Below are 25,299 nucleotides of genomic sequence, written 5' to 3'. Positions count from 1 at the left end.
ACTTTCATCTTGGAGGTGAACACCCACATGGTCCTCAGGAAATTATGCCCAGCTTTTAGCTCAGGGGCCCTCCTGAGTGGCACAGGTAATTAAATAGGTGCTGTGGCTACTACATACAAGACAAGTAAGTGTCCTACTTGCTGTGCTGTCGCTCTGGCCATTAATCTATTTCCTAGATAGAGATCTTCCATTTCTAGATAGAGATCTTGAATAGCCTCCTACTTGAAATCAATTCTTCCTATAATAGATGAACTTGACTTTTGCTTTGGGAAAGAAACCACTCTTTTCTGTAATTGTTTGTATTTTTGCTTTATGTCTTCTACTTTGCCTTGGTGTTTTCAGAGTATTTTTCTCTTATTCTCTTCTGAATGGTTTTGTTGGTTTTTAGTCTTTTTTTATTCTAGTTTGCTGTACTTTATAACTAATATTTAATATTTATAGTACAAGTTAATTTTACTGACTGATTTATTTATTTATTTTTTTAATTTTTATTTTGATCATAATGGCGTACATACCTTTCACAGTAGTATTTTAGGTATGTATCAACATTGAATCAGGTAAATTCCCATCACCATATTTGTCCTCCCCATCTCAGTTCCCCTTCTGCAACCCATATACCCCACCATCACCCCCCGGACTGCTAGAGTAGGTGGTCGCCTCTTTGTCCAGCTCACTATTCGTGATTATATATCTGTTGGGTCCTGGTACCCTTTTTTGTCTCCCCCTCTATTTAAGAAGCGGAGCTAGATAAATCGAGTTATGTGGCTTTGTTTGAAGGAAAGAAAAGCAATAGATTGGGCTACAAAATAAGAATAAAAAAGAAGTCAAATATGCTGAAAATAGGCGGAGTCCTTCCAGAGGATTTTAACCTCAGTTTGAGAGAGGATGTGAAAAAGGCAATTGAAACACCACCTCTATACAGAAAGAAATATCAAATAAAATATCCAGTGAGCACCACAGCAATAAAGACAAGCACCACACAACAGTCTCAGTTCTGAAATCAACTCATGCCAGAGTGCAAAAAGAAAGAGATAGATAAGATAAAATAAAATAAAATAATATTGGAGACATCAACTTCAATCTCTACACTAATATAAAGATGTCAAAAAATCGATCAATCAATAAATAAATATGTGGAAAAATGATTGTTTTGTGCTTTTTTTCTCTCTCCCCCCCCCTGCATAGGCACAGTAACTATTGAGGATATTATAGAAGGAATTCCCGTGGCCTAGGAGATGCAGGGTTTCTCCCCACCCCGAAGTGTACAGTCATGGAATTAACTATAGACTCCATGCATGATCATTTACTCTCCCCTCGGTGTTTTCATGGTGTATGGAAGACTTCTTCTTCGTCATGGATAGTAAAATCAGATCTCTGTATCTAGAGATCTTGGTGTCTGTTCAGCTCAAGGAATGGAGCTTATGATGAAGTCTTTCCTTGTGGTTCTAGCAGTTCTGCTTCTTCAGTGTTGTTTTAATCCATCTTCTGTAGTTGGTGGTCTTGGTCTACTGACTGATTTTTTTAAAAATAATTTTTATTTTGACCAAAGTGAATTACAAATATTTCACAGTAATATTTTAGGTACGTAGTGACATTGAATCAGGGGCATTCCCACCACCAATGTTGTCCTCCCTCCACCCCTGTTTCCAGTATGTATCCCATACCCCCCTCCTATGCCCCCTGGGCTGATAGAATAAGTGATCCCCTCTGTGTCTAGCTCGTTGTAGATTGGGTATTGATTCTGTTGTCATTGGCTCTAGATTTGGTGTTTAAGTCTGATCAATTTTTTATTTCTACTCAATGTTCATGTGCCTGTTTGTTCTTGGTACCAAACAGGCACATGAACAGGTATTTTCTCTTCAATTTATGAGGTAGAACAAGATTATTCAAGTTAAGTGTTTCTGTTTAAAGGGGGAAAAGGGGGTAAAATCAAACAAACAAAAAACCAGGAGGAGTCCATCAAGAAGCTATAAATATTAATTTAAGAGAAGACAGGGAAAAAGGAAAAACAAAACAAAACAAAACAAAACGAACAAAAAACAAGATAACAAAAACAAAACTAAAAATCAAACAAAAAAAACTCAAAAAGCACCACAGCAATAAAGGCAACAACCAAATAATAACCAAGCCCACCCTCCCCCCCAAAAAAAACAAAAAAATAAATAACAAAAATTTCTGCCTTTTTTTTTTTTTTTTTTGCATAGGCACAGTAAATATTTGGGAGATTAGAAAGGGAAATTCCTTGGCCTAAGAGATACAGATTTTCTCCACCCTTGGAGCATACTATCATGAGAATAACTACAGGCTCCATACATGCTCTTTTACTCTCCCCTAGGTCTTTTTGTGGTGTCTGGAAATTGTGCTCAATCATGGATGACAAAATCAGGCCTCTGTAACTAGAGATCATGCTATTTGCACAGGTCATAGGATGGAGCATAGGATGGAGTCTTTCTTTACAGTTCTAGAAGTTCTGTTCCATCACTGTTATTTTAATCAGTTGGTAGTCTTGGTTTTTGCACTGATCCTAGGATGAAGCCTAGGATAGAGACTTTAATTATGTTTCCAGAAGATCTGCTCAGTTGCAATTGTCTCAGTCAGACCTCTGTAATTAGAGATTTTGGTTGTTGTACAGATCATAGGCCAAAGCCTAGGGTAGGGTCTTTCTTAATGGTTCTAGGATAAGTTCTGCCCAGTCATGGTTGTCACAGTCAGTCTTCTGTAGTTAATGATCTTGGCTTTTGCACAGATCAAAGGATGACATGTCTTCTGATTTTATCTTATCATTTGATGGTGAGATAAGACACCTGCTCTTAGATCATGTTGCTGCCATTTCCTCATTGTAAGGATGTCATGTCAAAGCTGGTGCATGTTAGTATCAGAGCAGTATTAGGAATGTTCTGGAGGGAGTTTGGTTCCTGAGCTGTTGCAGAGAACTCTGTTGGTTCTGTGCCTGAGATCTAGGGTTCAGGGTTGGATGGCCACTATCTAATCACATGGAGTCTAAGTTGGATCCACATGATATATTTTCAAGGTCAGAGGTGCCCCAGTATTGTAAAATGTATGAGTTATTATCTTTAGTAGATAAGAGCGTGTTTTTATGTGTAAAATTTATCCATTTTTAATATGCCTTTGCAAAAAGAAATGGTGCTAGATTATATTGTTGTTGCATTTAGGGGTAAGAGTGTCAGGCTCCATCATCTCTGTGTCTTACTTTTGACCTGAGCTTTTATCCCAAGCAAGACTTTATCATGTAGGTTTTTGTCCCAAGCAAATACAAAACAGGTGAAGTAAGGAAGAGGAGAAAACAAAAACAAGACAAAAATATACACATATATAATATATATGGGAAGAAATAAATAAAAATGAATTTAAAAGAAGTAATTAAGAAAAAAGTGATGTAGGCGACTACCTTATATTTGAGAATAAACAGTATAAGAGGTAGTATTATAGAAATATTAAGCATATAAAGAATATATAGGCTTCTCCATTGTCTTTTGAGATATTCTTTTTTCTTTTCTTTTTTTTTTTTTTTTTTTTGTTTTTTTTTGGGTCACATCCGGCAGCACTTAGGTGTTACTGCTAGCTCTACACTGAGAAATCACTCCTGGCAGGCTCAGGAGACAATATGGGTTGTGGGGATTTGAACCACAGTCCTTCTGCATGCAAGGCAGACACCTTACTTCCATGATATCTTTTTGTCCCCCGTCTTTTGAGATATTCTTGTGGAGGGTGGAATCCAGGGCAGATTTTCATTACACACCCTGGACTTGTTGAGTTTGAGAAGTGTTTTGTAGCAGAAAGGGTTCGAGTAGAGTTCTTGCACTGGGGGTCCTTCTAGAGCTGAATCTGGTATCAAACAACAGTCCACATTTTGGGGTGTTGAGTAGGAGGGCCACAAAGCATGCGTCAGCAGGTGTGTTCGTTGTCATTTCTTGCCAACGGACAAGATATGGGTCTGAGAGAGTGTCCTTTCGCTTGGGAGCTGGGTGATGGCTTATTGGGGCAGGAGGTCAGTCTCTATACCTAATGAGTTAAGAACTTAGGGCAAAAAGCATTAATAAGCAGGGATTGGGGGGGTGAAGGGATAGTAAGCTTTCTGAAGGGGGGAGGAGGGATAGTATATAGGAGGGTCTATATATACTATAGGCATGGATTGTTTACAGTTTAGGCTCGGCTTTCAGAGAGGACTCCTCTGTCTATGTACTCATGCCCACAAAAAGACATACATTAGTGATCTATTCTTAAGGGGCTGTTAGAGGTCTGACCCTAATAGGATGGGTCTGAGCTCTTAAGGACTGGTTGAATTAAGATAAATAATTAGCTTAGGTATAGCTTAAGAAAGAGAGGAAGGGAGAGCAAAAGATGAAAGAGAGGAGAACAGAAAAATAAGTAAATATAGTAAAAATAAAAAAATTAAGCAGGTTAAAGAAAAGATCATTGCATTACATTGGAGTTGGGAGGTTTTCCCATTTTCTAGGTACTTTATCAGTGATAGGGTTGGGCCTTGCTAAATGAAAGTTGGCTGGATCAGTTTAGGATACACATAGATTTCATGTCTCGAGTACTAAACAATGTGTTAATGAGGCCTACATATTTAGGTGGCTACCCTATGAAGTATTGTTTGCTGCATCTTATGTATCGAAGTTCCTTTCCTAAAGAGAAACTAACGTGTGGGTTTTATTTGACATAGATTTAATTGATGATGAGGAAGAGGAAGAAGATGAAAGTGGAGATGGAAAGAAGTAGGGAGAGAGAGGGGGGGGGGAATGCTAATTTGCCAAAATGTGTTTGATGAGTAGGTACTATAACATAAATCTGTGGTTCACAGTTAACTGTTTCAGTGGTCTGAATGATCATATGCTTCAAGTTCTAATGGAGGACATAACCCAAAGGAAAAGGGTGTATTGGGGTATTTTATCACGACATTATCATAGTGAAAACTGAAAATGTTATCTAGTTTAACTGAGCACCAAGGTGTAAAATTATGGTGCCCACCCTTTGTATCCAAGAATCCCTGTGGACAAAGTAGCTGAAAGATTATTTTATACCTAGTGAGATTAAGGCATTAAAACATATTGTTAGGAATCACTGCAGCTGGAGTGTCTGGCTTCCAATCGTTTTCTACACTTGTATCTGTGTATAACTACCCTAAGACATTATTATAGGGCTTTGTAGTTAAAGGCTGATTACATACCTGTTCACTTTAAACCGTTGTTTCCATGGTTGTTGGTTTCTTTATGGTATAATGGATAGTCGAGGCTTTGTGTTGTTCTTCTTCCACTTGATTTGAACACTTCTCTGCGGTAAATGCTGACAACTATGGTGCTTAGAGTTTCTACCTGTTGTATGTGTTCATGGAATATTATATGTATATATGTTGTGTATTCTAAATACCTCAGAGAAGTGCTATCATTCTGTATTTATCCTTCTTCTTCTTCTGGCTTCCTTCATTTAACATACTATCTTCTAGATCCATCCACATTGCTGCAAAATCCATGATCATCATTTCTAAGTGCTATGTAATATTCCATAACTTCAAGATCCACTCATCTGTTTTTGGGCATCGAGGTTAGTTCTAACTCTTGGCTATTGTACTGAGTGCTGCGATGATAATGTAGAGCACACATACTTTGGAATGAATGTCACTAACTGATTTTTTCAGATGGACAGACTGATTTAAAGATGATATTTGCTTAGATATTAAGAAACCTGATAAGATTAACTATACCAAGTATTGTCATGACAATACTCATGTCAGTGTTGGGAAACTATGTGAGAATGTCATAGAAATGGATAACGTCGACCTGTATATATTCACAATGCTTAATCATATATATTTCTAGGTCCTTTAAGAGAGAATTTGACAGTTTTTAAAATTCTCTGTGTTCCAGCTAATGGAATAATTCTGTCTCTTCTTAATTATGATGTGTTCAGCTATGATCCTGTGTTTCTTCTCTATTTTTTAAAAAAATTAACACCCATTGCATATATCAATTCTCACAATCTTCCCTAATAAGTGTGACTTGTTAATGCAGTTTTTGTTCTGCTTTTTTTTCTTTGGGGGGGGGGAGTCACACCCGGTGACGCTCAGGGGTTACTCCTTGGCTATTCGCTCAGAAATCACTCCTGATTTGGGGCTCCTTCTGGGACTTTGGGGGATCAAACCGCAATCTGTCCTAGGTTAGCACATGCAAGGCAAACACCCTACTGCTTGCACCACTACTCTGGCCCCCCCCCAAACTTTTTTTAATTTGGGTTTCCTTGACGCCTTACTGCTTCGCGCCACCCCTCCGGTCCTGTTAATGCATTTTAATGATATAATTATGTTAGTGTTAAATAATAACTGTTATTGAATGTTTGAAATAACGAGTTACCCTTTTAAAAAGAAATCTCTTTTAATTCTACATAATTTTGAGTATTGATTATAATAGATGCTATTATTGTAAACAAAAATAAGACTTGTGCTCATTTCTTTTCCTATGACTTTGGTGTTTGAAATGTCAAAAACAAAACATCATACAATACTGAGTATGGGTGCAAGTCTTTTTAAAGATGTCAGTCAGTATCACAAAACCTTTTTTGGGGGGTGGGCACACCTGGTGATGCTCAGGCGTTACTCCTGACTTTGAGCTCAGAAAACGTTCCTGGTGTAGGGGATCGTATAGGATGCCTGGGGATCAAATCGCAGTCCATCCTAGGTTAGCATATGCACGGGAAATGTCCTACCATTTGCACCACCGCTCCGGCCCCCTAAAACTTTTTTTTTAAATCTGGGTTTTATTTTTTGGCTACACCTGGTGGTGCTCAGGGGCTACTCCTGGCTCTATGCTCACTCAAATCATTCCTTGCAAACTCATGAGACTATATGGGATGTCATGGATTGAACCTGGCTCAATCCATGTCAGTGGTGTGTAAGGCAAATGCCCTACTGCTGTGCTATCACTCACCCCCTCTAGCACAGAAAGGTTTTGGATCTGAAGCGCTAAGGGTAAAAAAAGAAATGTGACATTGAGAAAATAGGGAAATCCATGGATATGAAAATCATATTGGATAAAAATTTTAAATTAAAAATGATAGTATATCCAATATATCAGTAATTCACTGATAATTATTTGAAGTCCCCAAAAGTAACACAGTGATTAAAAATACTATGCTGGGACTGGAGTGATAGCACACTACAGGGCATTTGTCTTGAACATGGCCAACCCGGGAGGAACCTGGTTTGATCCCCAGTATCCCATAGGAACCCCCAAGCCTGCAAGGAACATTTCTAAAATATATGAATTTATTTTTAGAAATATATTCATGTAAAAAATCCTGTATTTTATTTAAAAGTCTATGTATTTTGTTTCTTTGAATTGTTCACAGTAACATTTATATTTTTTTATTTTTAGTTTTGGGGTCACGCTCAGTAATAATTAAGGGTTACTTCTGACTGATTCAGAAATTACTCCTGTTAGTGTTCAGGGTCTCTATCAGATGCTGAGTTCAAGGGTGTGCAAGGCCCCCGCTACACTATCTCTCCAGCCCCAGAAATATTTAGGAAGGCAAAGTACATTTTATAATATATACTCTGATATTGGTTAGAATGGTTATGTGACCAGTATTGATATGAAGTATCTATTATCTATTAGTACTTTCTGCAATGATAACCTATCCTATTTTTAGGATTTTATTTATATGTTAATGAGCAGTTAAGTTGTAGATTCTGAATTTTTCCTGAAGTTTTGAATTTAAATGGAAATATCCATTAAATTTAAATAAGCATTTTAATATTGCTGATCTAGAACACATTTTGTTTTGTACCACTAAATATTGTTACAAAATTGGTATATTCTATGAAATTCTATGAATTTTCTGTGAAAAGTTTTATTTTTTAAAAATATCCTGGCATTTCATTTTAAAATAGGCAAATAAAGCAGAGCACCAATGGGAATACTATGATTGAAATTATTTCTCAGCATTTTAATATACATTTATTAAAGGGAAATTTGCATAAATTATTTTATATATATTTATTTTAGTTGTTAGAGTATAATTTTCAAATGATAAAAATGTGCTCATATGTTACAATTGTTAATTTCAGATATTAAACATTTTTAATTATTAAAATTATAAAGTAACATTTACTGTATTTAAGATATTTGGATTATGGAGTCTATGTTATATTATATGCCTGCATATTGATCACTTCAGCTATGTATTTATTTGATGGTCTTGTCTTCACTATAAAATTCAATATCCCTTATATTATAAAATATAAAATTATCTTATATTTAACAATTGTTAATATTTATTTTTGATTACCAAATTAGTTGAATAATATCCTAATAATTATTCTTATATACTGAAAGTATTTTAATGGACTTTATTGTGGCTGTCCTGAATACATATAATATCTTCATTTGTTACACCCAAAATATTAACAATTACCTTTAAAAAGAATATACATATTATCTATGGATAAATTAATAATTATAATAGATTGCTTAAGCTGTAAAATGATTTTATAATATAAAATTTAACTTTGGAAAAATTCCAAATTATATAAAGGCAGGAATTATTTCAATAAGTGAAGAAGCTCATTCTTACATATTTTGTTAACTTGTCATGTTTATGACTTACATTTCTGACTTTTTTCTCACAGAAAAATAACTATAGGGTTATATATGTGTAAAATAATAAACTAGACTTTAGTACATACAGCAGTGACAAAGCTGTGTTCATATTATGAAGAAAGTACCTTGTGAAATTATTAGGGAAATTTATTTATTTTAAGTAGACTTACTTAATTTTTAAACACTTTTCATAGTAATATTATGTTTCTCTGTTGACTGTTTAATGTGAGGTCCTGGCTGTAGTACTTGTTTCTTTGATCTTTAAAATAAGGACCTAAAACAAAATGTGTATACAACATAGCATTTGTTCTAATATTAATCCAGAATCAATAGAAGCATTGAAATCTTTTGTACGGTTAATGTTTTAATGCAAAAGACTATTTTATTTACTATCTTTTGTTGAATGCTATTATTTCTCAACCTACTAGTTTTTCTGTCTTTTATTTTAAGATTTACAAATGAGTTTTTAAGCATTTGCTCAAAGTTTCCATGATAGTTTGTAACTTAATTAGTTTCTATTCATCAGAATTATAAGTTACATTTTATGATGGCATTTATTTTAAACTTGTTCTCTAATGGAGTGGCTCAATATGAAAAGCTGGTTCTTTATTCTTTCTAAAGTACGATTAATTAAATTAAAGTAATTTTTTTGCTAATGAGATCTGTGCAATTTATAAATAATTGAAGAGAGATGAAAAATAAACCCTTTTTAAATCAGGAAGATAAACTCTTACTTTGATCTTCTTAGTAAGAACTGGCCCTTTAAATCAATTATTAGGTTTTCCTTATACTTCCTTGAGAAGTGATTATTTGAAGACATTGGGCCCAATTCACACAACTTATTTTTCCACACAAATATGTAGATAATTTTGCAGTACCTATTGTGTAAATTCAGAGATCATCTGGTCCATCTACCCATTTTTTTCTAATTGATAATTAGCAGAACTTAAATTTTTAACTATCGTTCTACTCTGGTGGTCATTAACAAGCAATGGAGAATTTGGATATATACTTAAACCTTGCAAATTGACTTCCTTCTTAGTCAAATAAACAGAGTCCATTTCCCACCTATCATGAATCCTGACTTCCTTCTTAAGACCTCTTCTGGAATGAAGTAGAAGGGTGAAATGTGGGGTTATGAGACCTTCTTGATGTTTTAAAGACTATTGCTGCAATAATAATAATTGTTCTTAAACTAATGTACCTGTCCTCAGAGACAAGCAAAATTGTATTTTAAAATATAAAAATATTAATTTAAATCCATCTGGGACCAGGATTCTATTAAATAACTCTGAGACAAATCAAAAGCATGTGTAGAACTAAATTTTGGAGACATGAGGCATAGAGGAGTCTTTTCTAAACTCCGAGTCCCAGAACCATTCATTGCCCACCCACAAAGCCATGAAGTTACCCACATGTTAAATGTTGAAGCACTTTATGGGTATATATTAGGGAATTTACTACCTTCAAAATATGAACCATCTTTGTGAGGGAGGGGAACTGGGAAGAGAATTGTTGAAGATAGCATCCTGTTGGGAGGTACTCTTTTTTACTTTATTTCCTGCAGCAAATGAATGAGCATTTCAAGAAGAAATAAAATAATATCTCCCTGGTATAGTGAAGTTATTAGCAAGTCACAGAACTGAATGTAAATAAAATGTTTTGCTATATTTAGTGAATGTGGGCTCTAGACTTGTTTAACTGAGGCAAGACCATTTACATTTCTCCTGACTTAAATTTTGTACGATCCTCAGCAATAATTGTATAAACCTGCTCCTTTGATAAAACTAAGACTTTTTTTAAATTATATTATTATTTTTTTCTGAAACACCTGGATAGTTGTTATTTTAAAGTTCAAAACTTTATTTACCCTGTACTTTGTGTTCTCATGTTTTCAATATTAGTATTAGGAAGTATATCTTCGGAAGAGACTATTTCATTTTTCATAATGTTGTCAGTCCTTTCCAAAAGGAAAAGAAAATTTAAGATACATTCAACTTGATCATGCTGATTATTTTTTACTTAATTGATTACATATGTTATAAGATTAAAATTTGTTTCTGAATTTCTTTAAAAATAATTCTATTCTATAGTACAATTTTGTTCATTAACAACGTATTTTTTAAAAGTATATGTATTATTCTCTAATATAATCTCTTACAATTTCCTTGTAACTTAAATGCATATGCAATTTTCAGCTAAATCAGTAATTTATGCACCATTTTAATGTAGCCTATAAACCTAGGGCTGAGCAGCATTACTCTATTGATATTTGTTTAAAATGCCATTATTATATTCCCATCTGTTTATCTCTGCTTCCACTTGTTTGGAGAGTGCTGTTTCTTCCCTGAAGATGCTTTTAGTCTCAATGTCATGGAGTGTTTTACCAAGTGTTGTTCTATATATCTTATGATTTCAGGCCTGATATCAAGATCTTTATTCCATTTGGATTGACATTTGTGCATGGTATTTGATCTGGGTCTGAGTTTGATTTTTGCAGGTGGCTAACCAGTTGTGTGAATACTGCTTCTTGAAAAAGGCTTTCCTTGCCCTATTTTAGATTTCTTACCCCTTTATCAAAGATTAGTTGATTGTATGTTTGGGGAACAGTCTCTGAATACTCGTTTATTCAACTGAACTGAGGATCTGTCTTTATTCTAATACCATGCTCTTTTAATATTTATTGCTTTGTAATACAATTTAAATTAGGGAAAGTTATGCTTCCCATATCCCTTTTCTCAAGGATTGCTTTAGCTATTCATGGTTGTTTATTGTTTCAAATAAATTTCAGGAGTGTTTGATCCACTTCTTTGAAGAATGTCATGGGTATCTTTAGAGGTATTGCATTAAATCTGTACAATACTTTAGGAAGTATTACCATCTTAATAAGATTAATTCTCCCAACACATGAGTAGGGTATATATCTCCATTTCCTGTGTCCTCTCTTATCTCTTGAAGCAGGTTTTTGTAGTTTTCCTTGCCTATGTCCTTCACCTCTTTTGTTAAGTTGACTCCAAGATATCTGAGTGTGTGTGGCATTAATGTGAATGGGATTGTTTTCTTAATGACCATTTCTTCTATATCATTATTGGTGTATAAGAAGGCCACTAATTTTTGCTTGTTAATTTTATAGCCTGCCACTTTGTTATATCAATCAATTTTTTCTAGAAGCTTTTTGGCAGAGTCTTTAGGGTTTTCAAAATATAGTATTATGTCGTCTGCAAACAGTGAGAACTTGACTTCATCCTTTCCTATCTAGATATCCTTGAAATTTTTTTCTTGCCCAATTGCCATGGCAAGTACTTCCAGTACTATGTTGAATAGGAGTGATGAGAGAGGGCAGTCTTGTCTTGTACCAGATTTTAGTTAAAAGGCTTTTAGTTTATCTTCATTAAGAAGATAATTGCCATTAGTTTGTGGTAGATGGCCTTGACTAAGAAGCTACTGTACCTCAAAGGAAATAGTTCCTCGGATACAAAAGCCACCCACAAAATGGGAGAAACTATTCAGATAAGGGGCTAATATCAAAAATATACAAGGTACTGACAGAACTTAAGAAAAAATATATAACCCCATAAAAATAGGGAGAAGAAATGAACAGACACTTCCTCAAAGAAGAAATACAAATGGCTAAAAGATATGAAAAAATGCTCCACATCACTAATCATTAGAGATGTGAAAATCAAAACAACAATGAGATACCATCTCACACCACAGAGATTGGCACACATCACAAAAAAAAACAAACAAGAACAATCAGTGCTGGTGGAAATGTGGAGAGAAAAGGGTTCTTATTCACTGCTGGTATGAATGCCATCTAGTTGAGCCTTTATGGATAATTTTATGGAGATCATCAAAAAACTGGAAATTGAGCTCCCATATGATCCAACTATACCACTCCTAGGGATATACCCTATGAACCCAAAAATACAATTCAAATATACCTTCCTCAATTCATTGCAGCACTATTTACAATAGCATCTAGAAAACAACCAAGATGCTCTTCAACTAATGAATGGCTATAAAAACTGTAGTACATATACACAATGGAATATTATGCAGCCATCAGGTGAGATGAAGTTATGAAATTTTCCTTTACATGATTTTACATGGAATCAGTTATGCTGAGTGAAATAAGTCAGAGGTAAAGAGATAGACACAGAATAGACTCATTCATCTATGGTTTTAAGAAAAATTAAGGGCATTATGTAACAATGCCCAGAGACAATAGAGATGAGGGCCAGAAGGACCAGCTCACAATATGAAGCTCACCAAAAAAAATGGTGAGTGTAATTAGAAAAATAACTACACAAATAACTATCATGACAATCTTAATGACTGAGGGAAATAGAATGCCTGTCTCGAATACAGGTAGGGTTTGGGAAGGAGGGAGGGCATTTGTTGTGAGAAATTTGCACTGTTGAAGAGGGGTTTTCTGTTTATGACTGAAACTCAAGTACAATTCTGCATGTAATCATTATGCTTAAATAAAGATTTTTATAAAAAATAAATGCCATACTTTATTTTTCCAAGTAAGTGTAGGGTATTTTGTGTTTCAAAAATAGATGTATAATTGTAGATTTTCAGAGTATGTTTAATTTTTCTCAAAATTTGTTGAGGACTTAAAAACTAGTTACTGTGTCCTTTAACATAAGAGGTTTTTGCTATAATCTAATTCTGTAAGAAATATTAGCCTTTCATTTCAACTAGGTTGCTACAACCAGATTGGAAGTAGAAAATTTCATGTCATGTAAAATAAGCTAAAAGAAAAAAGACAAACACAGGATGTCCTCACTTTTCTGTGAAATAATTGTATTAAGAAAATGTAATATAGTAAAGGGAGGATGCTTAGATCATCTTTGACTCCAGAACTGAGGAGGGAAAGGACAGAAAATAAAATAAATCAAGACAGGAAGTAAGATGAGAAAGAGAACTAATAATAGAAGACCAGGGTTTTGGATTTTAGTTATATTTGGGATGTTTAGTGGTGTACCTAGATGTCCAAAACATAGAGTCAACAGCACTGAAAATGAGATCTAAGGCGCATGCATAAAGCAAACATCCTACCACTTGTGCCACCACTCCGGCCCTAGTGTTTTTATACTTTTTACATATCTCATATTTGAAATTCTACCTACAAGCTTATTTTATTTGGTGGTTATAGCTACTTTATTTTCTTCTACATTGTTTCTCAGAAAGTTCAGAAACTATGCAATGCCATTGTGTATTGCTCTAATTAAATGTTGTTACTTTTAAATATACCTAATTATAAATTAAAGAATAATGTTTCCAATTTTTATCTTCCAAAACAAAACAACAGATTTTGCATACTTTAACTCTCCCTTTAACGTTCTCTTTTATAATTTATTTTTCTCAAATTTTAGACTCTTAAAGTTGTTATTTACTTTTGTAATGAATATTTAATGTAGTTAGCCTGCATTAAACATTAATTTTAGACTCTTTCAAGTAAATGTAAAAATGTGCCTGTTCCTAGCTCTCCCTTTTCAGAGGTTCCCCAATTTCTGGCAGTTTGTACTTCCTCCTGGGCCAACTTTAAACGCAGCCTTCAAGTGCTAGCTCCATTCCCAGTTGTATCAGATCCTTCATTCTTTTTACAATTAATGTATAACAGACACTTCCAGCCTTTCATTTCTGTGAAATTTTAATTTCTGTGAAGTTTATAGTTACAAATTAGAATTACCCTTAACTCTGTTCTTTTTATTACTCTTTTTTTTTTTACTTCAAATTTTCCCTCCTTGCCCTCCTAGAATTTTTTCTAGCAGGAAATTGTTTAAAATACAAAACTTATCAGGAAAATATGTAATCGATTAACTAAGAAGCAGTTGTTTTGCTTTCTGTTCAGATAGCCAGTTGGCCTTGGTAGGCCACTGAAAAATTCAGGTAATTCGACATATATGTTAGGCATTGTAGTTACAGGAGTTTCATGATATTTAGATAATAGAAGTAATGAATAGTTGAAAAATGACATAGTTCTGTGAGGCTTTTATCGATAAGGAGCATATCTGTAACTGGTATGGGGTGTAAGAACAAAATGTTTGGAATAGAGTTTTTAAAATTGCCTTGAGTTAAGGAATTAGCTCTTTATTTTTCTGTCAAGCCCACTGCTAACAATTTAAGTTCAAGCTTGCTATTTTCTACTTATAAGATAAGCCAGTGTGTCCCAAACTACATGGCTCATAAGATATGGACGTGTTCTACATATTATTCAGATTTAAGTCTTGAAGTCATCTTCTTGAGCTAAGGGAGAGGCTGTTTCCTCACCTATCTTCCATCTTATATCCCCCTTTTTCTCAGTTGGCTTCTCAAAAGATGAAGAGAAAAGTGAGCATGAGAGGAAGAATACAAAAAGTGGCTCAATGACCTCTTTTTTGAGGGGGCATTACACTCAGTGATGCTCAGGGCTTCCATCTGTTTCAGGGATCACTTCTAGCTGGGTTTAGAGACCATATATGTTTTCAGGAATATAACTGGGTAGGCTGCAAATAATAAGTGCCTTATTTGCAGTACAGATTCGTCAGTCAATAAGACATCTTTTCAGACAACTCATATCATAACTAGGAACATATCTTTTCACAATTAATGGTATTAACTTTCAGATCTTAATCTAGTTACAAGTTAACTTGCATGGACGTTCTAGTATTCATAATTTTTCAGTATATGCATTTATATACCTGTATATTTCATACTATCTCTAGATATCTAGAGTATATAAATATATTTATAAGTTTAAGAATTATAAAGTATGTGCTCGCTTCGGCAGCACATATACTAAAATTGGAACGATACAGAGAAGACTAGCATGGTCCCTGCGCAAGGATGACACGCAAATTCGTGAAGCATTCCATATTTTAAAAAAAAAAGAATTATAAAGTATTTGCTATAGTGAAATATGTTCTTTATATCTAAGATATCAATGATATATCATGTTTCCTACGATATGCAAATACTGCTTTGGAAAATTTAAATTTCATTTTTTTGTTGTTTCTGGGCCACATCCAGTGGTGCTCTGTATTTATTCCTGTCTCTGTACTCAGGAATCAGTTCCCACAGACTAGGGAAGCATATAGGATGCTGGGGATCAGATCTGGATTGGGTCGTGTGCAAGTAAGCACCCTCCTCACTAAACCATCCCTCCCCCCCCCACTATACTATATTTTATAAATTGCTTCATCTTTAGAAGTTTGGAAAGAGAGCTTGAGAAAGAGGAACTTATGGTCATTAAATCATCTTTTATTCCATAATTCAGCAAATAGAAATACCTCAGACTTTTTTGTGTGTGCTTATCTATATATTTCCCTTTTCTGTTGGAATGGCTTGAGTATTTTAAGAAAAAATATCTTGGTCATATGAGATTTTAGAAGGAAGCAACAATATGTATGTTTTCAGTTGTAATGTTTAAGAAAAATTCAAGAAGTAGTTATTAAATATTTATTAAATTAAAAGCATTCTTTTAAATTAACATTTAATTAAATAACATTGAATTATTTTTTTGTAGACATGGATGCATATATTTCTCTGAAAAAGCAAAATACATTTGGAATTATTATAAAATATTTTATATTTATATTATATATTTATTTTACATAATATTTTGATAAAGCATTTATGGAACATTCCCATAAGAATGAGCAGAAGACAAAGAGATTAAAATGAATATCACAATATAGTATATTTTGAAATGATTCTACTTCATATTATACATATGGAACAAACAATAGTTTTTTAAAATTAATTTAAAGAAAATATATCACACAGTTGACACAAGTGATCATAATACATTTGTTTCAGGAAGAACAAAAGCAAAGTTTTTAAAAACTAGAAAAACTAAAGATATAGAAGAGAAAGGAAAGAAGAAAAAGTTCAGTAGCAAGTATATTTTTAAAAATTGTTGAGAACAATAGTATTTGAGTTTTAAATTTTATATTTTAACCAGTCTCATAATTTTTAATTCACATTATATGTGTTAAATTGAGTTTTAAGTTGTTTTCTTTTTGTGTTGTTATGACTAAAACTATTATTTTTTTAAATGAAAAGTATGGCTATAGAAAAAGATTTGAAGAATAATGGCCACCTTGATCTTTTTAAAATGTCATTAAAATGTTAAACAGTCATGTAAATTATTTAAAGAAAACATTTTTTCTAAGGATTATATGTAAAAGATTTGAAGTTACTTCAAAAACCAAATCAGTAGTAACCACAATATCAATGTTAACTTGAATAGGGATTATTGCAAATTTTAGACTAGAGCAGTAGTACAGAGGGCAGGTTGTTTGCCTTGCAAACTGCCAACCAAGGTTCAATGACAGGCATCTTATGTGGTCCTTCTAACATTGTCAGAAATAATTCCTGAGTGTACATTCTGGAGTAACCACTAAACATCACCTGGTGTATCTCCCTCTCCCCCCCAAATAAAATAAAGATATTATTCCACATTTTATGTGCTGAATTTTTAAATGATTTCTTGGATTTTAATATATGAACACATTCAAATATATATATCCTACTAAACATGTAAGCATATATTTTTACATATACTTAGATCTATCCTAGTTTTAACTTACGAGTTATTATACTGGATAAACTGATGAAATTATATTCTATCCATTGTGATATAAATTGAAATAGAATGTTTAACATAATTATATGTTAAATGAGACATTATAAAATTTGTGTTTATTAGGATGGTACACTGTTTTCTTAATTAATTAGCTTTGAAATGTTTAACCAGCAATTACCAAAAATTGATAAAAAAATACAATATATTGTATTTTTTGAGCTTAATGTTACTATTTTATTTTAAAGAATTTTATTTTCACTAATGTCTAAACTTTTTTTGTTTTCTTTTGTTTCTTGGGCCACACCCGGCAGTGCTTAGTGGTTACTCCTGGCTCTCTGCTCAGAAATCGCTCCTAGCAGGCATGGGGAACTATATGGGATTTGAACACTTGCAAGACTAATGCCCTACTGCTGTGCTATCTCTCCAACCCTAATGTTACTATTTTTTAAAGAAAGAACAAAGTAGGGTTCTATTTCTTACCTTTTTAAAAATATTTTATTGAATTTATTTTTTAATAAAATTTTTATTTAAGCACCATGATTACAAGCATGATTGTAGTTGGGTTTTAGTCATAAACAGAACACCCCCCTTCATCAGTGCAAAATTCGCACCACCAATGCCCCCCCTTCCCAACCCTTGCCTGTATTTGAGACAGGCATTCTACTTCTCTCACTCATCCAGATTGTCATGATAGTTGTTAGTGTAGTTATTTCCCTAACTGCACTCACCATTCTTTGTGGTGAGCTTCATATGGTGAGCCAGTCCTTTTGGCCCTCATCTCTATTGTCTCTGAGCATTATTACAATAATGTCCTTAATTTTTCTTAAAACTCATAGATTAGTGAGACTATTCCGTGTTTATCTCTCTCCTTCTGACTTATTTCACTCAGCATAATAGATTCCATGTACATCCATGTATAAGAGAATTTCATGACTTCATCTCTCCTGACTGCTGGGACCAGAGCAGTGGTACAAATGATAGGGCATTTGCCTTGCATGCTCTAACCTAGGAGAGACCGTGGTTTGATCCCCTGGCATCCCATATGGTTCCCCAAGCCAGGAACGATTTCTGAGAGCATAACCAGGAGTAGCCCCTGAGCGTCACTGGGTGTGGCACCAAAACAAAACATGTTTAAATCAATTTTTTTATTGAGACCAATTTGAATTACAAGTCTTTTACAGTTAATTTAAGGTACATAGTTTTTTGGCACCTGGAAAGTAGCATGGAAGGAGCATCTAGTTATTCCCATGACAGTATTAAAACATACTGTCATGCAGAGAAATCCTGTATTTTTTTTATTTTGATTTTGATCATAATGGCTTACATATCTTTCACAGTAGTATTTTAGATACATATTAATATTGAATTAGGGGAATACCCACCACCAAATTTGTCCTCTCCTCCTCCCCGTTCCCTTCCAGCAACCCATATCCCCTACCATCACCCCCCGGACTGCTAGAGTAGGTGGTCCCCTCTTTGTCTAGCTTACTATTAGTGATCATATATCTGTTTGGTTCTGGTACCCTCCCTTGTTTCCCCTCTATTTGAGAGGCTGAGCTAGATAAATTGAGTTATGTGGTTTTGTTTGAGGGAAGGAAAAGCAATAGAATGGGGTAAAAAATAAGAAAAAAATAAAGTAAAAAAAATCAAATATGCTGAAAATGGGCGGAGTCCTTCACAGTGGTCCTCAAACTATGGCCTGCGGGCCACACTTTGTATTTTATCTGTTTTGTTTCTTCATTGCAAAATAAGATATATGCAGTGTGCATAAGAATTCATTCATAAGTTTTGTTTTTACTATAGTCAGACCCTCCAGTGGTCTGAGGGACAGTGAACTGGCCCTCTGTTTAAAAAGTTTGAGGACCCCTGTTAGAGGCTATCAACTTCAGTTTGAGAAAGGACATGAAAAAGGTAATTGAAACACCACAACAATACAGAAAAAAATGTCAAATTAAATATCCAGTGAGCACTACAGCAATAAAAACAAGCACCACACAATAGTCTCGATTCTGAAATCAAATCATGCTGGAGTGCAAAAAGAAAAAAAGATAAAATAAAATATAATAAAATAAAAATGGAGACATCAACTTCAATATCTACACCAAAATAAGGACGTCAAAAATCGATCAATCAATAAGTATATATGTGGAAAAATGTTTATTTTGTGCTTCCCCCCCACCTCCGTATAGGCACAGTAACTATTGGGGATATTATAGAGGGAATTCCCTGAAACCCTGTATTTTTTAGACCAAGGGAATTCCCTTTCTAATTTCCCCAATATGTGCCTATGCAAAAAAAAAAAACCCACATGAACCCCCCCCCCCCCACACACACACAAAACAAAACCAAAAAACTACTTTGCTACACCAGCCCTCCTTCTTTTTTTCTTTTTCTTTTTCTTTTTTTTTTATTTTTTACTTTCGTTCTCATGGTTATTGTTTGGTTGTTGTATTTATTGATGTGGTGCTTTTTTTTTTTTGTATTTGCTGGTTTTGGTATTTTATTTGATATTTGTGCTTATTTTTTGTTTTATTTCTTTATTTGTTTATTATTGTTTTGTATTTTTCCCTTTTTTTTATTGCTTTTTGAGCCATACGTAGTGATGCTCAGGGTTACTCCTGCTTATATGCTCAGAAATTGCTCCTGGCTTGGGCCATGTGGGACGCTGGGAGATCGAACTGAGGTCCATCCTGGGTCAGTGCATGAAGGGCAAACGCCCTACCACTTGTTCCACAACTCGTTCTCCTCTCTTTCTTCTTCTTAAATTAACATTTATAACCTCTAGATGGAATCCTTTCAGTTTTTTTGTTTTTTGTTTTTGTATGCTTATTGTTTGTTCTTTTTTATTCTTTTCTTTCAAACAGTACCACATAATTTGAATCATCTTGTTCTGCCTCGTAAATTGAGGGGAAAAAATGCATGGTACCAGAACCAAATAATTGTATGAACATTGAGTAGAAATAAAAAAAGATCAGGCTTAAACACCAAACCCAAAGTCAACAACAACAACAGAATTGATACCCAATCTTCTACAAGGTATACACAGAGGGGACCAGTTATACTAGCAGTCTGGGGGGCAGAGGAGAAGGATACTGGGAACAGAGTATAGGGAGGACAACACTTGTGGTGGGAGTACCCCTGATTCAATGTCACTATGTACCTTAAATATTACTGTGAAAGATTTGTAATTCATGTTGGTCACAATAAAATTATTTAAAAAAATAAGAAAAAATTGCAGGGAAAGGGAAGTTTGATCACTCAGTATCTCTATGGTTTGTGCGATATTTAAGCCTAGGAAAATCTATTCTGAAAGAAGAATTAGCAAACTATACAATCTGGCCCCTCATAAAAATATATTTTTTTATTGAGACCACTTTGAATAACAAGTCTTTCACAGTTATATTTATGGTACATAGTGACAGCGAATTAGGGCCATTCCCCCACCAGTGTTGACCTCCCTCCATGATAGTTCCCAGTACGCCTCTCATATCTCCACCCTTAGCCCTCTGGACTGCTAGTGTAACAGGTCCATTTTATGTATAGCTTCTTATAATTTGGGTCTCTTGATTCTAATCTCATTGACTTTGGTTGGGTATTTAAGTCTGACCATTTTTTTTTATTTCCACTCAGTGCTTCTGAGACAACTTGCCCCTTGGTTCCATCCACATTTTTTTTCTTTTGTCAATTTGTAGGAAGACAGAAATATGAGACAGAACATGATGATTCATGTCCTATGATTCTGTAAAAATGGAGGGAGCGCCTATAGAAACTTTAAATAAAATTAAAAGAAGATAAATATTTAAAATAAAGGGAAACATGTGACAAGTTTTTTTTTTGTTGTTGTTTTTGTTTTTGTTGTTTTTGGTTTTTTTTGCATAGGTGAAGTAAATGTTGGGGGAAATTAGAAAGGAAATTTATTTGGCCCAAGGGATAAAGGAAATTCCTTTTGCCTAAGAGATGTCTATCCTTGAAGCATAATGTCATAAAACCAAATACAAGCTCTGGGTAGATTAGTTGTCAAAGCCCAAGATCTTTCTTTATGGTCCCAGGAAAAGTTCTGCTCAGTTGTAGTTGTCAAAGTCAATGCTCTGTAAGTAGATATCTTGGTTTCTGCATAATTCCTAGGATGGCGTGTCTTCTGATTTCATCTCATCCATCTTTAGATGGTGAGATAGGGAAATCTGCTAGATCACATTGTTTTTGTTTCCTTATTGCTAAGGTGTCATATGAACCTACCCTGGAGCAATTTGGTGCCAGAGCAGTATTCCCCTATTGGGGCCACCAATAGGGGGAGTTTGATTTCTGGTGCTGGTGCAATGAACTGTGCCAGTTCTAAGTTTGGGATTTCAAGCTTCAAGGTTGGAATGTTGATGTCTGATCAACTAATGGTTACCTTTTAAAATATATTTCAGGTTCATTTTCTGAAATGTAAAGCAGTACCTATTGGTCAAAAAATGGAAAGCCTAATGAGGATTAGAGAATATGCAAAGGAGATGAAAAGAAGAAATATTTTTCTGTTTGGCCTTCTTATTCAGTATCCACAGGTAGGTGAAATACTAGGTGCTTTAAAGTGTATGTTCCATAGACTACAGTTTTTATGGTGGGAACCTAGTTTTTTTAAAACAAAGAAATTATGATAAGAAAAAGATTGAAAAATTACTCATCCATTTATATCTTTGCCTTAAGTAAACCTCTTGATTCTAGGGGAAAATGAAATCAAAAAGTTCTGAAAGGGAAAAAATTAGATATTGGAAAATAAGTCATTTCATGTTCTCTATATAGGATTGTCAAATTTTGAACATAAAATATTAATTACAAGTAAAAATTAAATAAGTGACATTAAGCATGTTCTAAACTTGGGTTGATGTGCATTAATATTTCTAATCCATGCTTTTGTGTTTGGGAGTAGATGCCAACAAGTAGGAATTGCTAGGACATAGGACTTGTATTCTTAAGATAATTTTTTTGCAGTATCTCCATACTGCTTTACACAGATGTTGAAACAGAGGACAATACCACCAGCAGTTATGTCACAGTTGCTTTCAGTTTTTTGATATATGCTGGTATTACTAGTGTAAGATGATACTTCACTTAGTTTTGATTTGCTTTTCCATGATAATAAGTAATGAAGAGTATGTTAAGTGCTTTAAATATATAAGCATACTTACTACAAGCTAAAATACAGGTATTTTATTATTCTCTCTGGACAGGCAGGGAGATGGTAAGTTTTATAACTCATTAAAGTTCTTTTAGTGTGCAAGAGTCAGCATTTGAACCTAGATTTCTCTTGGTGCAAACTATTTCTGTTGACTCTAATTACCCTTAATGGGGAGAATTTAAAATAGTACCAATAACAATGAAAATATATGCTATAAAGAAGACAAGATAGAGAAAATATGTGAATGATTGTGATAGATATTGGGGATAGATAAATAAAATTGCCTGACTCGCTCTTGAATTACTGTTCCTGTTTTTGCTGAACCTCTACATTTTCCATTTGTTGTTGTTCCTTATAAGCACTCCTGAAGCTATGTTGCTACAAGGTGCCCTCTTGATATTTTTCTTTCAGCAGAGATCTAATATTTCACTTAGATTCTCCAATTATAGTGCTTTTTATGACCTCTAAGGCTTATCTCACCTTACCCTTTCTTTGTTGGGTAACCTTTATTTTCTTGTAGGTGACAAATTGTAAACTGTAGGATATTTAGGACAAAATATAGGACATAATCTTACCCTCAGTCACAGGTAGGAATTAACTGGCACTAGCTCAACACACTGTCCAAAATAAAGAATTTTTTTTGTATTTAATGGTAGAATTACCATTGGTAAAGAGTTTTTTTTAACAATTTTCTTTGAGGTGCAGAAGTCTCAGCTTAATATAGTCCTATTTGTTTATCTCTGCTTCTACTTGTTTGGACAGTGTTGTTTCCTCCTTGAAGATGCATTTTGTCTCAATCTCATAAAGTGTTTTACCTATGTGTTCTTCTGTATATCTTATGGTTCTGGGTCTGTTATCAAGGTCTTTAATCCATTTAGATTTGACCTTTATGCATAGTGTTAAATGAAGATTCGAGTTGGCTTTTTTTGCATGTGGATGACCAGTTGTCCCAACACCACCAGTTGAAGAGGCTTTCCTTGCTCCATTTTGCCATTCTTGCCCCTTTATCAGAGATTAATTGATTGTATGTCTGGAGAACATTCTCTGAATACTCAAGTCTATTCCACTGATCTGAGGGTCTGTCATTATTCCATTATCATACTGTTATAATGATTATTGCTTTGTAGTACAATTTAAAATTAGGGAAAGTGATGCCTCCCATCTTCTTTTTACCTAAGGGTCGCTTTAACTATTTGTCAGTGTTTATTGTTCCAAATGAATTTCAGGAGTGAAATCCACTTCTTTGAAGAATGTCATGGGTATCCTTAGGTGAATATCATTAAATCTATACAATGCATTGGGGAGTAAAGCCATTTTAATGATGTTAATCCTTCCAATTCAAGGACAGGGTATGTGTCTCCATTTCCTTGTGTCCTCTTTTATTTCTTGAAGCAGTGTTCTTTAGTGTTCTTTGTATCTGTCCTTCACCTCTTTAGTTAATTTGACTCCAAATTATTTGAGTTTGTGTGACACTAATGTGAATGGGATAGTTATTTTTAATGTCCAGTTTTCTTTTTTATTATTTGTATGTAAGAAGGCCATTGATTTTTTGCGTGTTAATTTTGTAGCCTGCCACTTTGCTATATGAATGGCTGTTTCTAGAAGATTTTGGGTCATTCCAATCTAGTCCAGCATTTAAGGAAAACAATATGGAGGTTCATCAAAAAAGCGGTAATTGAGCTCCCATATGATCCAGCTATACACCACTTCTAGGGATAGACCCTACAATCACAAAAACACAATACAAAAATACCTCCTGTAATGGCACTATTTATAATAGCCAGAATCTGGAAACAACCCAGATACCCTAACAACAAATGAGTGTCTAAAGAAACTGTAATACAAATACAAAATGGAATATTACACAGCAGTTAGGAAAAACGAAGTCATGAATTTTGCCTATACATGGATGGACATGGAGACTGTCATGCTAGGTGAAATGAGCCAAAGGGAGAGAGATAGATACAGAATAGTTTTACTCAACTGTGAGATTTAAGAAAAATAAAATACATTATTTTAATAATAACAAAAGACAATTGAGATGAGGGCTGGATGGACTGTCCCATGACATGAAGCTTACCACAAAGAATGGTGAATACTTAGATAAATAGCTACACTAACAACTATAATGATGATGTTAGTGAGTGAGAGAACTAGAATGCCTGTCTCAATACAGATAGAGGATGGGGGACATTGGTGGTGGGAAAATTGCACTGGGGAAAGGAGTGTTCTTTTTTATAACTGAAACTCAACTACAAATATATTTATAATCATGGTGTTTAAGTAAAGATATTATTAAAAAAGAGTTTATAACAAAGTGTTTTGGGACATTAGCCATTATTTGGAAAATGGGCTAATGGCTTAAAATATTTAGATTAATTAGCATTTAGAGTTACACCTTAATGATGAGGTTAATTAGAATTTTATCTCCCTGGGACCCGAGAGATAGCATGGAGGTAGGCCATTTGCTTTGCATGCAGAAGGATGGTGGTTTGAATCGCAGCATTCCGTATGGTCCCCTGAGCCTGCCAGTAGCAATTTCTGAGCACAGAGCCAGGAATAACCCCTGAGCACTGCCAGGTGTGACCCCCCCAAAAAAAAACCCCCAAAAAATTTTATCTCCCCAAATTGGTGACCAAGGCAATGCATTTTTCATTTGCCTCTGTAATTATTTAAATATGTTATGAGCTAATGGTTTCTAAAGGAAACTTATAAAAACACACCACAGACTAAAATAACCTCTACCTCTAAATAATTTTCTTAGGTTCAGTATATATTTTCTTAATTAAACCACTATCTCCCTCTATTTCGAATGTCTGCTTCATAGCATTCTTCAATCCTAAGGCTATAAAAGATGAAAGGAGAGCTTCTTTTCACAATTTAGTAAAATTATATATATATTTTTTGGTTTATACTTTCGTGGTGTTTTGTGTTACAAATTGTTT

General features: G+C 34.1%; 1 protein-coding gene and 1 non-coding gene across 2 annotated transcripts in view; both read left to right on the top strand.

The window, feature by feature from the left end:
* Window positions 1-25,299, top strand: part of CRPPA (CDP-L-ribitol pyrophosphorylase A) — a 295,374-nt gene that overhangs the window by 142,480 nt on the left and 127,595 nt on the right. Inside the window, exon 9 of the mRNA XM_049785700.1 lies at window positions 21,609-21,740. Coding sequence (XP_049641657.1) covers window positions 21,609-21,740 — 132 coding nt within the window. The remainder of the gene's footprint in view (window positions 1-21,608; window positions 21,741-25,299) is intronic.
* On the top strand, window positions 15,384-15,490 carry LOC126026644 (U6 spliceosomal RNA). Its single transcript, XR_007501868.1, has one exon. It is a non-coding gene; the product is annotated as a U6 spliceosomal RNA (small nuclear RNA).

Source organism: Suncus etruscus, chromosome 13 (assembly GCF_024139225.1).
Source record: "Suncus etruscus isolate mSunEtr1 chromosome 13, mSunEtr1.pri.cur, whole genome shotgun sequence".
Classification (NCBI taxonomy): Eukaryota; Metazoa; Chordata; class Mammalia; order Eulipotyphla; family Soricidae; genus Suncus; species Suncus etruscus.
The sequence above is the reverse complement of the archived record's forward strand: the minus strand, read 5'-3'. Positions and strand labels throughout refer to the sequence as shown.